The sequence below is a fragment of the Pezoporus wallicus genome, unplaced genomic scaffold (assembly GCF_028554395.1).
Source record: "Pezoporus wallicus isolate ANWC-B61680 ecotype Strahan unplaced genomic scaffold, APGP_CSIRO_Pwel_v1 contig_2132, whole genome shotgun sequence".
Classification (NCBI taxonomy): Eukaryota; Metazoa; Chordata; class Aves; order Psittaciformes; family Psittacidae; genus Pezoporus; species Pezoporus wallicus.
In genome coordinates, this window is record NW_026637551.1 from 1740426 (window position 1) to 1758712 (window position 18287).

Genomic DNA, 18287 nt, shown 5'->3' on the forward strand with positions numbered 1-18287 from the left:
AGATAAGCCCTTTCAGAAGTATAGCTGTTAAACTGTTGATAATCATGTGAGTTACAAAATGAATTCATGAAGTGAATACTGTGAAAGATTAGGAATTGTCTGGAGTCTTACTTTTTTGTACTCGTTCTTTTAATTTAAAGAACTAAGAAGAAATGCTGAGCAAGTGAGTCTTCAGCAATAGAAGTTAATAAGGCAATAGACTTTATTACACAAATACCTTGGTAGCAGAAACAGAAAAGAAACTATTTTCTTAATTACATTTAAACTAAAAAAACAAGATTCTTCAAATGCTGAATCTTTTCTTTAGCTTTTTTCACTTAACTGCTTAGTATTCCATCATTAGAAAACACAGCTCTATCTGTTATTGATAGCTTACAGAGAAAGAAAAATTATTAGACAATGCACTATATTAGTGTGAGAATTTTGTAATGAAATCAAGGGAGACATTTCTGCCTAGATACTGCATTTGGTGGGCCTTGTAGTTAAAGACCTGGAAGAGGAAGGGTTATCTACAGCTTGAGCAAGATTATGGCTTAGGGATTTGCTGACTGATTTCATTTGCTGTCAGTTAAGGTTCTCTTAATGTCAGCGTTCTTTGCATAATGCCTTGAAATAAAGACTGATGAAGTTTTTCAGATTGATGCCGCTTACATAAACTGACCCTGATTTGCCCTTCCGCATGACACTATAAGTGACAGCAGTTAGACGAAAATATGGCAATGAATATGCAACTTAAGGATTAAGAAAAACACAGTAAACCTTTCAGAATATAAAACTAGGCCAAAAGAACCCGGGCTATTCTGCTGCTCCACAGTTGTCATATATTGAAGAAGTAGATTGGTATAGAATCCCAAGTGCCATACCACTAAAGTAAAATTCGAAGAGGACAAGTTTTGAAAGGATTAAAAGTTAACCTGTTTTTTTGTTTGTTTGTTTGTTTGTTTGTTTTTTACCAAATCATTTTGGAGTTTTGGGGAGAGGGAGGGAAAGGGTGTGTGTGTGGGTGTGTGTTAATTGTGACTCATAAATTCACATATATTGTTACCTTCAGATTTTCTTTTTTACATTGTTGTCTTGCAGGAATAAGAATGAATTACTTTGAAGCTCTTGTCTTGATTTTTCAGTTACTGAACTGATTCATGATCCAGTGATATGTGCCTCTAGAATCCAGAGGTCACAAGTTTCAACACTTATATTGGACTGTGAAAAGCATAAATTCTTAGGACTGATAAGGTCTATTGCTGTAGGTCTTCCAGGACAAAGTAGGGCTTGAAGTAGGGCACTCATTTTTAATGAGTACTTGTTCATTCCAGTACCCAATTTAATTACAGTCTTCTTTAACTTTCCCTTCATTATGGTCTCTTTCCTCATTATGGTCTCTCCCTGTCAGAAGCAAAAAGGTATTAAGAAATTAGGGGGTGGGAAGAAAATGGAGAGGGTGCTAAAGCAGTGGAAAGAGGATGAACGTGGAACTGTTTTGTAAACCTAAATAACAGGGATACATAGCCTGCATGTTGGCAAGTTTACCTGCGAAGGATTGAGTCTGTCATGGCTTTTAGAAAGATCATACCCATAGAAAGACTACTATTTGTTTATCCTCCTGAAACCTTGATAGAACTTATACTGAGATTCCTTTGGATTGCTTCCACATCATGATCTTTTTTTTGACAGAAGTGCACTTCTGATGTAAGGATCAGGAGGAAACAGTCACCCATTCCACTTGTGGGGCAAACTTGCAACACCTCTTTAATGCCTGTATACTATATTTTATAAACTACATTGTGCATTCTCTCTGTTCTGAGGCAGATCATGTCTTCTTTTCTAATACTAGCACCCATTTGTAGGTTGCCTTCTTCCTGATTCTATCATAATTAACAAATACAAAATGTAGAGATCAGAGAGCAAAAAAAAGCATCTTGCCATTGCTGTGGCGTATAGTGCCAGCCTTTTTCTCCATCCAGTTTCCCATTTGCACAAACTACAAGTTAAAGTTTAAATTCTGAAGTTTTTGCAAATGATAACAAAGACCACAGGACTAGGTTTTGAGCAGCAAGTCTCCTACATGTCAAAATGTGATGTTTGTCTTTACGCTGGCAAGGTCGCTATCCTAGATGCTCAATTTGTTCTGCATTTATTCCGTGTGAGACTTGCTACAAATTTTACTCCTTTGGGAAACAAGACTGTGGGACTGAAGAAATATTTTATGCCTAGAGGGCACATAGAATAGCAGTAAATCTGGTTGTCCCCTTGTAAAAACAGGTTGGATAGGGGAAAGTAAAACAAAGAGTGTAATAAACAGTGCTAAAATGTCTCTAGAATTTCTCTTAGCCTTCAACATTTTAATTCAAATTCTTCTGAAACCTCAGAATCACAAAATCATTAGGGTTGTAAAGGGCCTCTGGAAATCATCTAGTCCAATCCCCCTGCCAAGGCAGGGCCACCTAGATCAGGTTACAAAGGAGCAAGTCCAGGTGGGTTTGGATGTCTCCAGAGACAAACTCGTATTTTGTATTCAACAGCCATTTATTGTCCCATTGCTTTTTGAACCCGTGTAAAATTAAGCATTCACATGACTTGTGGAAAGAACCTTAGCAGGTTAAGTACATACTTCCTGAATAACTATTTTATATGTATGCTTTGAAAATGGTTTCTACTACTTCACATAATGTTAATATGTTAATGTTAATAAATATTCCCAGTTTACCTTCATGCTTTGGCATCATCTGTCATAATCACCTACCATTTGCCACTCCTTGTTTCTTTTCAGGTTACTTTTCTAATTTCTGAACTACAAGAAGGTGAAAACCAGTAGAAATCATCTATAGTTTATATTTAGACAGCTGCGGAAGTGATTTCTCTATGTTACCAACATCCATAGGCTCAATTTCTCATAAATTACCTAACTGCAAGTAGTGGCCCAGCTTTGAAAAATGGATAAGGAAGTAGTAACCAGTTAAAATTAGAGGTAGTTAGAAAATGCTCTCCTCTGGAGTGTTTATAAATTAGGATAGCCGGGGATCTTTGGATCAGAAGTTGCTTTTGTTGATCCACCATTAGGATCACCACTCAAGTGCACAGTGTTACAGTGCCTGCAATTTATCACCAAATCCAGTAAAAAAGAATAAAAAGGGTTTTCTCAATGTAGTGATGGTACCATATGATAGTATTTTACTTCTAATCCTATTGTTGAAGAATACTTGATGTCTCTAGGAAAACACATCTCACCAGTACCTATCCTTCTTAGTTTTCTCCTTTCAGTGTTGCTATAAACATCCAATTTTATAAGCAGAATTCAGAAAGTCATTTTATCTCTTGTGCTTCTAAGGAATTGGATCTAATTGTTGATTGTTGACAAGAGAGGGGAATAGACCATAACAGCCTGTTCCTTATTTGCCAATCTCCCAACCTAATAATTCAAATCCTATTCTGCAGTCAGATTATAAGTTTCTACTTAATGAAAAGACATATAGTGCTGACTACAAAATAGAAAATCAGTGTCTTCCAAAATACTATCTAAAAAAGCTCATGAGGTAATTACTTTTGTCTTTGAATTGTTGGTTTTAATGAGGACAGCCAGAGCTCCGCCAACAGAAAAGTTAGTGTCATCTTCTGTTTGTTTTTCAAGTTTTCTCACTTAGCTTGTTGACTTTTCACATGGAAGAAGCCCAGACTTCAGTATAATGGAGTCTCACTCACCCACCAGTTTTTAGTATGCATGATTGGGATTTATACATTTCTGAGTTGAGCTAATCTGTTAGGTATATGACATGCCAAAAAGATAGATAAACAATCTTTTTTTCCCAACAAGGGTTTTCTTCAGCCATACATCCATTGTCAGAAGAGCTAGATATTCAAAGATGATGGATCATTTTAGTAATTTTTCTTCGTCAGAGCATGATGGTGTTGTGGTTTAAACCCAGTCAGGTAACTCGTTCACTCACTGGTTAAAAGAAAACTTTGTGAGGAAAATATGTTCCTTTTTTCATACTAAGCTTAAGGATAGCAGATTGTCAAGTTCGGTGTCAGTACCACTTTTGGCTGTATTATTGAAAATATTCTCTAACTGCTGCTTTGGAAAGAGGGGTGCTAATGTGTATGGTCATTAAGGTCAGTAGTAGGTGTACTGTGCTCTTCAAATTTCCTGAAATTTCTAATGCAACATGTTCATGGCATAAATCAGGTTTTGAAAGCAAGTTTGATTGAAAGTCTAGCTTTTTTTTTTAATACAGATTCTGATGAAGTCCAAGAATTTATGAAGCAAAGTCGTCTCACCAGCATCAGAGTTCAGGCAGAGTAAAGGGAGAATACCTGTCCATCCTATATGTGGCAGTGGACATTAGATTAAGTGTGTGTCCATTTACCTGAGGAATGTAGTTTAGTAGGTCATTACAAGTAGAGACTGACTTGTGCTTTTCCCTGTGCTGGCATCATGGGTTTGTGTACATAACTGGTGGTTTGGTGAGAAGCCAAAATGAAAGTTTGCTATCCATCCTAACAGGTATACTTTGAGTTTCTTTACAAAACTGTGAAATGTTGCTTTATGTAGGATGACATATTTATGTTGAATTAAAATGCAGTGCCACCATGAGCACTTTGTAAGAAAAGCAAAGGAGATGAAGTAGCTATATGTGTCACAAAACATCGTGCAGTTTTCTAGCCCCTGGGCTCCGTTAGACTTGAGCAATCACCTAAAATCTGATGTGAAGATTAAGACTCATTAAAGATTGTTTACGTATGAGGCACATAATCACAGTTGTCATGTTGACTAAACCTGCCAGAAGGTACCTTTGTCTCTCCTACTAAATGGCAACTGCAGAATAGTTTGTCTTCATCTTTTTTGCATGGAAAATGCAAAGTGGACACAGTTCCGCTTTCTGACCACATGTAAAATATTTTATCTATTTCAGTTTGAGAATGTTTTAGTCTAAAATTGAAAAGCTGCTTCTTGTGGGAGAAAGGAATAATCTGTATCTCTTCATAGCTATAGTCAAAATGTTTAGGAAATGTCTACCCACATTTTGTGGGGTAATAGTTTTTTTTCTGTTGGAGTCAGTGACAGGCTTATTCTACACCGGTTAAAAGTAAATTGGTGGTTTTAAATGAGTTTCTAAGAAGGTTTGTCTCAGTGGCATCTGTGTGTCTGTAAAGCATATTTCTTTACTAAAATAATTGAAATTGGTCTTAGTTAATAGAGCACTCTTTAAAACCAATGGAAAAAAAAAGTATTTTAATTTTCAGTAAACACATTGTTACTACTACTTTGGCAAATAGTCAAGTTAGGTACTTATGTTGGATAGTTTGTGAACAGTATTTCAGAAGAACAGAATAGTTTTTCAGATTTTACATTTACCTTGAGGGGAAGTTGCTTCAGATTTTCCTATTTAGTAGCTTGGTAGATTAATGTCTGCTTCTCTCCCGTTCTTAAATTGTTCTCATACACATATAAGTAGTACATTACATTTCAGACAGTTAAGATTTAGTATTTGGGAAACATTTATTTATAAAAATATATTTTCTGATACAAGATTTCCTATCCATATATCAGAGTCCCTTAAAAATGAGAAAGAATATGCTTTTAAAAATGCATTTTACTTCTGTGAAAACAGAATTCTGTACCTCATTTGTTGTACATCTATTTTGCTTCCATGATGTCATTCGAGTAGACCAAAAGCTACATCATCCCAGGCACAGGCAGCTTGTACTTTCACTGGTATTTCACATGGATTGTGATGAGAAGTTCTACTTTGTTGTTTCTTCTTGTGATGAATCTTTGATGGGACATTGCCATTTTCTTAATGAAACTACATTCTGACTTTTCTGTTGTGACTTCTCTTGTTTAGTTCCTCTCATCAGTGGTAATATACTGTGCTTACTCCAAGCAGATTTTCATGCTTACAGGTGAGGCACTTAAATGTGGACTTTTTGCTATTTTTAGTGACTGCCTGTCCCTCATTCTTTCGTCCATGTCTAGAATGTACGCGGCAAGAGGAAGTTGAAGGAAGGGTACCAGCCTGAAACTTATTTCAGTTTTCATTTCTTTCTCACCAAAACCATTTACTTGAAAATTCTTTTTCTCCCTTACAGACTAAAATGTTCTTTTCGTATCAAGGCTATGGAAGAGGATGGGAAGAGGTAGAACGTATCAGTAGCGTTTTCCTCATGGCTGTGTCTTAAACTATAAGTTCTTTAGGAAAACAGTTGTTTTTCCTTTGCAATTTGCATACATCTATGCTTTGTGCAACAGAAAGAATAGTTTTTGCATGTACATGTTACTGGCCTATAAAAATATGCAATCCCTTAAGTAGTGTTTTGCTTACATGCTCCAGAGAGACTTCCTTTGCTATAAAATTCTCAGGATGCTTTCTGCCTGATCATACCAACAAACACATTGGTCTTAATTTATCGGTTTCTGCAAGATCAATGTTATTTTTGAAACTCTTACAGTTCATAATAATTTTAATGGCAATTCTTGCTATGACCATCCGCGATGGTTTCCAATAGAAGCACTTTCCCTTCAGTCTCTGTCAATTTCAATGCTCCCTTTTCAATTTTCTTGTAGGAAGTCATGTCATTACCTCTTGCAGAGAATCTAGCCTTTTATTTAGAGCTTCATTCCCTTGGGCTATCCTCTGAGACCTATGGGGTAAAGTAACTGTTATTGAAGCGAAGGGGATAGAGTTAGGCCCCGTGTGTGGCACTGAGTCAGCTATCGTTGGAAAGAAAAAAAAGTTGTAACAGAACTGACCTGCTTTTTGGCACATTTAAATTGCGCATGCCACGCTTGAATGGAAGCGAACAAAAAGTTTAGTGTTGAAATGAGATACAAGGAGAATAGATCATTAAAGAAGTGCCAAACAGCTGCAAAAGTGCAATCTTGCTGAATGCTGTTCCCCTTGAGAGTTTTGCTGATGCCTGAGAAGCTGCTGTATTTACATCCTCCACTGATGCCACTAGACATTTTGGTCTATGGGTCAAGGCAGACAGAATGGGTTTTCAAATGCTAAAATGTATGGGGGAAATGAATTTTAATCCTTTCTTCCCCAAATACAACTCTTAAATATATGATAAGTATCCTGAAATCTTGCTTCTGAAAACAAAAAGTAATTGATATATGTTTTGTTTTAACTAGTCTTGTACATGTCCATTTGAAGCAAGGCAATAATGAGAGGCATTCTATAGGTTATCCATTAAGCATACAGAACTCCACTCTGTTGAGTTTTGTTTTCTCACCAGTTGCTTTTACCTGAACTGAACTTCAGCCAGATTCTGTATCATAAGTGAAATTCTCATCCTTTTCAGATTCTCATCTAAGCACTTTGTTACACTGGAGTTAATCATTCATTCTTCTGAGGTCCATCTTTTTCTACATACTGCTCATAGGTAAATTTACTACCTGCAAATATTCTTTTTTGGTTGAAGAATTTCCTGAAGGGAGAAAGTACGCTGTGTAAAGTAGATGGTCTTGTTATTCTTGCTGCTGTATCTGATGTCGCTAACTCCATGATCATTTTGTCAGGCTGCTCATTTTATATCTCTTTGATACCTTTTAATAAGCATCATTTCATATAAGTTCTCCTTGCTTTAGTTTTGTTCCTTCTAAACAGGAGATACGGTTCTATGATAACAGTAGGCCCAATAAGATACTGCATTAATGGTATAACATGGATATAAAAATAAAAAACCTGACTCTTAATCACTTGGTATTTTATTTTTGTAACTTCAGAATAGTCCAAAACTTTAAATGGAAACTTTCATCCACACTTATTTATAATTCATAATCCAAATAAAGATTGTTTTGAACTGTATTTGTTCTCATTAGCCAGGCACTGAGGGTGAGGGCGACAACATGCACAGTGTTTTAATTGGAAATTAAAAATGCTGTTTTTATAATGCATAATAAATACATTAAAACTTTGATGAGAGGTCTTCTGCTGATTTGCATATGCTGATCTGTATATTACTTGTCATATATTTCTACTATAACTGAATTGAGAACAGCTGAAGTTTAAGCAACCTTTGAATTTCATGAATTAATTTTAAAAAAAGGTTCATATTTTTATTTCATATTCCTTAAAGACTGTTGTGTAATTTGTCAGTATTAGCCATTTCCACATTGAATGAAATACTCTTGATGCTTGGAGTCTTCCGGCCTCATTTTATAGCCATATGCAAGTGCTGCTTTAAAGCATCGGTAGCACTGTGCACCTTAAAATTACTTGCACTAGAAATGGTGTAGAGAGCAAGTAAATGATTGGTTCAAAAGTACATGGAATAGTAGAAGAAATTGGGTTTACATGTCCCCCTCTAATGTTAAGTGTTCTCATCCCTTTAAAGATTAATCTGGAGAGGGAAGACCCAGCTTAAACTTTGCTATTTTGTATTGCAGTTCAATGGTTTGTAGTTTATAAAAAGCATCAGATTAGTTTGTCCCACTTTTAATTCATGTTTCTCAGCTTCATCAATCTGAATCAATCTGAATCAATCAAGCTTAAGTCAGAATTTTTATGTGTACACTAGTGTTACAGACGGGATGTCTCTGAACAGATCATAAGGACCTTTTTTGTTATGGCTGCTTAGAAGTAAACCTTATCTGTTAAAATAACTTAAAACATGTATAATTTTTTATTAAATTTTATGTGTCTTCTCTTTTGTCTATTTACATGCTTATCTATGTATATTCAGGGTATTGGAGAATTGGTAGTTAGTTAAGCGCAAACACGGTTTTGCAATGGTTCTGTATGTATTCTGGCCTGGTTTTACGATCTGGAGAAACAAGCATGCAAAACAGCCAGGTGTGTAGTGCTTAGAATCTTCTTAGTCCCAGTTGCTAAATAAACAATAATCTGAAATTTAAAATAATATCATGGGATAGCTTGAATTTGTTCCTGTCGTATGAATAGCACTAACCTGAATTTTTCAGTATTTTCTGATTTGCTTTGAATTAAATTGCTCATAGGAATTTTCTAGATGAAAATGCTGTTTTAAATGTACAAATAGCCATTTTAAAAGATCCTTAGAAGTATTTAAACTTGTCCATTGGAAGTTACACTTGAAAATGTAACTTGAGCACTAGTTTCCATGAAGCTGCCTGTGCCTTGACTAAGTGTTGGAGAATGGGTCTCCTCAGATTGAAGACACTTTTGAAACTGAAAACACTCCTGCATCTCCCATATCAGTAGCATGTGATGTAGAACTTCAAATAATAGTGAGCTCCTTCATAAAATAAGGCATTGGTGTGGAGTAAAGGGAAAGCAAAGAGGTCACTGAGAAAAAGCCATTCAGCTGTCTGATTAATTTGTCTTTTTATTTGATTAATGCAGAGTACTTAATTACAATTTATGATCTTAAAATTGACAGTCCTATGTAAATTTCAGCTATTATTATCTTGCATCATGTTGCATCCTAACGAAGACTTTGAGGTTGGAAGTCACCTCTGGAAGTCATCTGGTCCATACCCCCTGCTCAGGCAGGGACACCTGGAGTCATTAATGTTTAGAAATTTGCGTTCTTCAGCCCCACTATTGTTGTGGACTCCTTCTACCCACTACTTTGCCTGTAATACTTACCTGTCTGGAAAGACTTTAACTTTACAAGTGGTCTGAGTTGCAATAGTATTGGTTCCTGTAATGTTTCAGGGATCACAACGTGTGGCCTTTCTGAACAGAAGTAATTTTCTGATGTGTATTTTTTATACATTTATATTGTAATGGAAGACAAATTTTTTGCTTTTTTCTGTTCCAAGTTTTCATGTCATGTTATTACCAACACATTCAAACCCAGAAGTGTTCCTATAAATGCAGATCCAGCAGATGTATATGAGTGACAAATTTTGTGCTAGAAAAATTAATCAGGAAGTTTTGCTTAAGTATACATAGCAATAAGACACCTTAAAATGTTATGTGAACTTATAAACAAAAAGCCCCACTCCTTCTTAGCCGACTTGGTTGATCATGGAACAATTTCCAGAGCTGCAGCTGTTTCTGTAATGTGCAATTAGGGATATAAATTAAAGTGCTGAACTCCTTTACAGATGTGTTTAATCTTTATGTGATAGATCTTGTAACATGCAAATGACCAGGTTCTGTGCCCCATTCCCCATGTATTAAGCTTTCTAATAAGTGGAACTTCTCTATAGTGGAAGACAGATCTGTGACTTAATTTGAGATGGCCATGAGTTATGCAAAATCATATATAAATGAATGTCTTCCAGTGGTGCTTCAAAAACCCAGAGTATTTGCTTTCCTCATTATTATTATTACTATTATTATTTAGAATGAGCATTCTGCACACTCATTACTCAAGGATTGCACATTGGAAGACTGGCTCAAACATACTATTTTTCCTAACATTGGCCCTGTGTGAGAGAAGTCTAAACTGACTCTGGCTCTTTGCTAGGGAGTTGGGATATACTGGAAGAGTGTGTGTACTTATAGATGTATAAATGCTACCCTCCATGTTAGTAATGAATTGATTAACATTTAACAAGCTGACAAATTGCTTCCTTCTGGACTTGAAAAAAATCTAAGTGTCTTAGAAAAAATATTTGCTGTGTCTGAAAATAAGCTTGAAAATTAATGCATTTTTCCTAAATTGAAAATTTTCAAACTCGTTAAACAAGATGAAATAGCTAAATTGAGCAGCAGGTTGGTAACTGCTGTTTCAGATAACTGAAGCATGGGCTTTAACTGGCTCTGGAGGTGTGGGATGAAGCTGTATAGATTGGAAGCTACACTAGCTTTGTGGTAGCAGAGGTAAAAGGAAGAAAGTAAGGAATCATTTCTAGTTCAGTGATACCTATAAATATCTTGTGGGAAGTAATCAAAGGAACACATAAGATTTTTTCTATGAGATTTGAGACACAGCTTGTTATGACGCATTGATATAATCCTTTTTTATGAGTCACAGGCTCAGTCTATAGACCTATTTCAACATCTGTCTAATTTTTAACATGTGGGCAATTGCCGTGTGAAGACTCTCAGGCAACTTTGTATGGGGTGTGAGATATATCCACATTCTTGCTTGGTATTTTTTGTGAAGAGCTTCAGGACTTTAGTCACATTGAATGTGGATGGAAAATTAAAAAGCAAGATAAGAGCTGACAATGGCAGATTTACGGAGCTATGTGAATACAGTTTTAGGACTAGTACCATAGTATGTAACACATTTTGGGTATTCTTTCTGATGAGAAAAAATACGATGGTGTTAATTTGCTAGTGCTGTTTTCTACGTTTGAAAATGAAATGAGTTGATTGATTTCAGCTGTGTTACCTTTTATTCTGAAAAGCAGTAGTGTGTTTGAGAACAAAGCAAAACAGTAAAAATCTTTGTGAATGCCTGTTTGAGGTACTAGTTTATTTCTACCTGTACCACAGGCTTACATTCAAAAGGCCAATTTTGTATTATCTGTAGTATGTTCTTACAGTAGAAACTTGCTACGGGTCATTTCAGAAGGGAAAACTATAATTTATAAAATGGGTTTAACCAGTTGTAAAGAAGACCAATAATCTCAACAGCGTAACACTGTTTAGTGTAGGTACAAAGTTACCAGTACTGCCAAATCATTTGTACTCTCTTGTGCTGCTAATGTTATTTTCAGTCTGATCAATATTACACAGCTGGGACATTCTTCCGCTATGTACATGAAAACAATTCTATTTTCCCAGCTATATTGTAATCAGATTATTTACTTTCAGAGGTCTGCAGGTTTACTGTGTTTCTTTTGTTTCTCACAAATTAATTTTTTTTTTTTTTTTGACTTGGAGTGGAAGGATTAGTGACTCGACTGACTTTGAAAGTATGAACATTTACCTGAAACTGAGTACTGATTCTTTGTAAAATTAGAACTTGCACTGCATTTTGTATTTAAATACAATGAAAATGCTATCAGCTGCTCAGTGCAGTACTGCGTATTTGAAAACAGCTTATCAAAACACCTTCTAATTAGTGTGTGCAGTAATTTGCTTTTCTTTAATGCTATTAAAATTCAAGATTTTTGAAGGAAACACATCCTTTGTTAGACTTTTTTAATGTTCAAGTCCTGATACGGAATTTTTGCCTGGCTTCTAACCTTTGCTTCATTTCTCTGATTAATAAATTTAGGTCTTCTGTAATGAATTTGGATGTATGCTCTTTGTCATTTAAGTATAGCCTGCCTGGCACTGATGATTTATTTTACTTTTTAAAGGCCATGGTTAAAAGTTTTATGGATGTCTACCAGCTTGCAAGTTCCAGAATTGACATGCTGCTGAGAGAAACAGCATCTCATAAGCTTCCCACTTCAGCCCCAAAGTCCAAGAGCCAAACAGCTTGTCTTCATGAAAATGAGAACCTGCAATTGGTAAGTCTGCTTTTCAGTTAGTTTTTGTCATTTGGCTGTGGTTTCCTAGCCGGCATCTCCCTTCATGCTGCACAGTATCTGTAGGGAAATTCAGTAATATTTCATTATAAACATAATAGAGCAATAGCATTTGTGTCAACAGAAACCTTCCGAGACTTTAATAGAAGAGAAAGGGGGTGGTAAAAGTTAACGTGAAGATTAATTTTACTACTGTATCTTCTACAAGGACTTATTGATTGCTGCTGTCACTAGAAAATTATACGTTGTGATTTCTTGGGTTTTGACAGTAGAGTGAATGGTTAAACCAGAATATTATTAACTGTGCATGTAAACAAAATATTTGTTATGAGAAATGCTGGCATTTTTTAAAACAATAGTAGTTATGAATAATACTTCATGCTAAAGTTGCAGGGTTAAAATCCAATTTCAGAAATAATTTCTTGTTGCCTACAAAGATACTTGGAGTTGTTTAAGGCTAATAAGGTGATTCTTCAGATATGAGAGCTCTCTCTAGGGGGATTACTGAATGCAGATGTATTTGTGTCCCACAGGCAGGAGGCCAGACACATAAACTGTCATAAATATGTAGCCAAGTATGTCTAGAATGAGACTGTGCAAGCTGTGCAAGTTGCATACACTTGATGTATTTCTTCTCCATCTTTCTTTATTTTGCCATACGGAATAAAAGAGAAAATTTGGAGGGTTGTTACTTTTTTGGTAATGTTTTGGTGTTCGGTGTTTTTCTTTTGTGTGTTCTCTCTTTTGTCCTTTCTCCTCTTTTATTCTTGTGAAGCAAAGGATCATAAAGAAAATGAGGATGTTTGCCTTTTTGAAACTGAAGATCGGTTAAGAAGAGATCCTTCACTAATTCAACTGACATAAACACAACAGCAAATGTATATTCAAAGACTGTGGCTGTGGCCTTGGTTGCTTCCAACAGAATTACATTAATTTTTTATCCTGCTTCTATATTGGATCAGTACAATGGGAAATTATTACAAATAGAAAATATACTAATCAGTGCTGAATTTTAGTTTTCAGAGTTGAATGAAAGCTTTGTTTTATTTGTGACTGCACAACCTTTCTAGGAAACTAAATGAGATCACTTCACTAAAATTGTTCCTTTTCTCCGCCACCCAGGCTTTATGTTTTTTACTAAGTTTACATGTGTCCTGCTGAGCCTGTGCCCAGTGTAATTGGGTTGCTGCTTGTTATGATTGGTTTTGTTGTTTAAATCAAGATGACCACTTGTGTACTAATGATTGGGAAGTGTGCCAATCTTGTGCAGCAAGGTTTGCTTCATTTGGGTTGAGAGAGCTTTTAGCAAAGTTATGCTAGTCCTGCCTGTAAAGGGTTATGCAGTGACTTGATATGTTACAGTGAAAACAAATACCTTGCCCTCCCATCTCTCTGATACCTGTGGGTAAATACAGTGCCTTTAAAGTAATTTGTGTCTGCCTATGGTATCAATGTAAAGATGATACTTTCTGCATTGTCGTAGGATCTGTTGGCCTTCCTATAGAGCCCTCTAGGGAAAATAATAGTTCTTCCTTTAGATGCAGCTTAATTTGAGCCAAAGCATGAGCATTAATGGAAAGTGGGTTAGAATTCTAATGTAGAGGCAAAAAATTTAGAATTATACGTGTTCGAGTTTCAATTAAAAAAAAATGTGCTTATGGTATCTTGTACTAAGTTTTCTGTAAACTTGTCCCTAATATTTGGAAAAGTTGCATCAAGCATGACTTCAGCCATCACAGCTTTCAGGAGCAACCGACATTAGAGTTTCTACCAGTGCTGTTCTGTTCTGATTTTAAGGAAGAAGTTTGTACTAATTTTTTTCTGTATTAAAAGAGTAGAACACATATTTTTGCTTGATTATTTGAAATGAAAGGGAGTAATGACTTTTCTTGAATATCTGTTTGGTTTCAGAGTTGTACACACCTTGCTGGTTTCAGTCCACTGTGTTCAATCATATATCCAGTTCTGGTAATGTTGCAGGCAAAACTTTTTATGTAGGAGATAAATTAATACAGCTGGACTGTATTAATTGCAGGTCTTCATATGACAGATGCTTGTATTCCTAGAACAGCAACCAATTTCTGAGTGCTAAAGTACATTTTTGAAAAGTCTTTTGGGTGTATACCATCTGTGGACTGTTACCTTATAAGATTAGGGTTTTTCTCAGTATGTTGTGGCTGTCTTTAGATGTCTGGGTGCTGGTTATATAAGGTTCTTGCCCTCCCAGCTGACCACTGCATCTGAATTTGAGCCATTCATCAGTACTCATCTTTTCCATGTTCAGAAGGTAGTGCTTTTCTAATTGATCTTTTTTTGTACTGAAATTTGCTAACTATGTTGCCTTTCTATTCACACCGCTTTTTTTCTGTTCTGTGGCTTGGGTTTTGCTGATAATTGTGAAAAACAAAACTGATGCCATATGGCAATACCAGTGATTCTGACTTCTCATCTTTTATCTAAGACTCTGAAGTGATGTCTCCATCCTCCAGACTGCTTCTAGTCCAGCCACTTTCCTGCTAGTCAGTAGTGTTCAGATTCTGAGGTTATGTGTACTCATGCTAATGCCAACAGAGAAGAACAGGAAGGGGTATGATTATGATGGACAGAGATGAGATGAACGCTGGGAACACTGCTTACAGTGATGAGAATTATTATGTGGGCTGAAGGGAAGTCAGTAGCAGAATGTCTCCGTACTCTTCATTTGTGTCCAGCTGTCTGTTGTACTCATCTCTGATGATTCTTCCCCTGTGCAGAGAAAGGCCCTGTGCATTTTTCATTCTTGCAACTCCTAAAAATTTAGTATGCCTGAAATATAGACTATTGGTTTTCTACCTAAATATTTTTCTATTGTTCCCTATTCCTGTATTGCTTTTCCATTTTGCCTTTTTTTGTTTCTTTACCAAATGCTTCTGAAATTTCCCTTACGTTTCTAAAATGTCAGTTTCTTTTTTTTTTGCAACCATAACAGTTTCATTTCTGTGCATTCCTTTTTTTTTTAATTACTTTCTCTGAAGTGCAAGTACCACAGTCACAATTCTGTCCTCCATTACTTGCTTCATTGCCACATACCACATATATGTCAGGTTATGCGTATAATTGGTAGACATGATGATGATCATAATAATAATAATAATTCAGCTAAGAAGGTATCATTGATATGGCTGTATGTAATCTTGGCTATAGGTATGTAGGTTGCAAGAGGAGGAACAGAGAAGCCAGCAGTCAGCCTCTAGCATGAAATAAGATAATTACTTCACTGAGCACTGAACTCATTACTGGACTGGCACTGCTGTTTTCTCCATGAAATTTAAGGAACTGTATTGTTTCCTTTTACATGACTCTGCCTTTATGTCTTATTATTTTCCTTAGAAGGTGGATTTAGTGGAAGTACTTCACTGGTAGTAGCTAACTGTATACACCATCTGTATGTAAGCAAAGAAGGTATCAGCTAAAATGTTCTTTCTTTTATTTCTGTTTTTCCTGCCTGTTTCTTGCTCAGCAACATCTAGTAATATAAACATCATAAGCTGTGCTGTGCTTAGGGTTTCCTGCTAAATGAATGCTTGCCAGTTACTTTAGCAGTACTGGACTCTGCTGCTTTGGTCCACTTTAATTCTTCAGATACATTAGTTTATTACTATACTTAGACTTTCATTCAGAGTTGCAGTAATAAGTGGGCTTTGAACTGAGAGCTTTAAAATGCTGCACTGTGCAGTAGTATAGTCAAAAGCGATTATTCTGTGGGTGCTGGGGGGTGACATGATATTGTATTAGTCACATGGACAGCACATGAAACAGCGGTGTCTCTGCTGCCAAAGATTTTGTAGCTGCAATCACAGTGTTCTTGAGAGTGGATGCAGTGACTGACACTGTATTTTCCAGTGTGACTTGATATATAGGAGGAACTGACAGAACATTATAAAATTTCTTCACAAAGTGTTTTGGTAGCTTTTGGCCCTGAGATACCAGTACTGATGTCAGGATTTTAAGAATTTAACATATTCTGGTATCAGTTTTGGCAGGCAAAAAAAGCACTGTTACATTGCAGGTGGTCAGGTGTTGTTCTGATCCTGAACATGCAGCTGATCCGGTGATATTACTTCCTTTCTCTGCTTTCACTTCAGAATCAAAGGAGTGCAGAAAACAAAGTGTGAAATAACAGTGACTTATAAAGATGACAGAAAGAGAAAAGCTTTGTGTGCACAGGATAAATGGGAATTTGGGGAGCTAAACTGAAAGGGGGAGAGGGTGCATTTCAGATGGGTGAGAGGTGAAGTTCTGTAGAACTGTAAGAAGAGCAGGGTTCTCTAACTGTGAAAACGTAGTTGTCTTTGGATGCTTCTAACTGAGTTTGAAAATTAAATCACTCATTGCTCTGTGTGGCTTTGCATCATCCTTACTTCTTCCCCTGCCCCTTGCAGTTGTGGTTGTCTCAGAAATTGTGGAATTCTTCCCAGATGTTGCAATAATCAGATAGGTCCTGGATGAAAGGATGATAGGTCCTTTGTCTGAAAATGCCTAACGATATCACTGAAAGTACTGGAAAGACATAATTATATGTTTTGGTAAGATGAGATAAGCAAGGAGAATCATCTTACACGTGGAAAATCCTTATTTATTGTTGAGATGCTAGTAATTGACGTATGCTTGTATTTTTTTGATGAGGAACTACATTAAACAAAAAGTACATTTTTCTTTCTACTCAGAGCAGTCAGCTCTCAGTTCTTATGATCTACTTGAATCCTGGTCATGGAGGGGTGTAGAGAGAAAAGAAATATTTAAAACTCAAAATTTAACTACACCAGTTTCTTAGCCTGGCTGTTCTGGGCAGTGGTTTTATTTATCTTTCTTCTCATATACCCTTTGTTCCCTTGTTACCAGTTCAGCCTGCATTTTAAGACTGAGACGCATCTAATAGGGACACAATGACTTACATTTGTAATTATGAGGACAGAGCTGGAGTGAAAATAAAACACCCTGTTTGCCTTTTCACTTGCTGCATAGGAGAAAGGGATTTACTCCATCGGTGTCATGTTAAATGTTAGAGAGCATCTTTCATGGGCTGGAGCCATATCTCTTGTGTTAGGACATGGAATGACTGATGTAGCTGGGGGAATTCTTCCCAGATGTTGCAATAATCAGATAGGTCCTGGATGAAAACTCTGCTTGGCTTTTCCACTACTTCATGCTAGCCTGATGCATAGTTGAACTGAAAATATTTTTTGAAAGATTTGGAATTGAACTGTTTTTTTGAAAGATTTGGAGAGACCAGTTTTTAATTTGCCTTGCAAAAAATAATCAGATTTGTTATTATTACCCTCTGTCTTGCAGTGTTTTCTTGGAAACAGTCTAGGATAAAACTGAGTAGGATATGAACCTCAAATAATTGCAACTTTTGCTCAGGACAGTTGATTGCCAGTGTGTGGTTTATTTGCTGTGAAACACATGAATGTTCATAACTTGATAGAAAATAAAGAAAAATCTGACAGGCTCACAAGGAGAGTTTCCCAGTTGTTGGAGATGATGATAGGTGTGAAAGAGTGGCGGTATCAATATAGCCAAAAATAGAAAACTGTATTTGTAATATTTACTAAGTCTCTATCAGGCTAAATCCTTAAAGCAGTAATATCTTCCAGAAACTTTTTTTTATTTAAATATTTGCATTTCTTACCTGATATTAAGTAGTTGGGTGTAATTTGCCAACCTTACTGTATAGCCAGGGAATGCAGGTGTCATAGCGCAAATGCTCACCTTGTCATGTGGTATTGCTTACACAAGTAATAGTTGTAACCAAACAGTATAAATCCTACAGTTTAAATGATTTGCTTATTATGTAGTGCCAATAAAAAAAAATAATATGAAACCAGTAATATGAATCACATTATGTAACTTGGGGCAAGGTGTTCAAAAGCAGTTACAGTAATTCAGCGAC

General features: G+C 36.1%; 1 protein-coding gene across 1 annotated transcript in view; it reads left to right on the forward strand.

Annotated features, from left to right (window-relative positions):
* CCDC171 (coiled-coil domain containing 171) overlaps positions 1 to 18287 on the forward strand; it is a 147121-nt gene that overhangs the window by 112545 nt on the left and 16289 nt on the right. Inside the window, 1 exon segment of the mRNA XM_057406291.1 lies at positions 12185 to 12337. Coding sequence (XP_057262274.1) covers positions 12185 to 12337 — 153 coding nt within the window.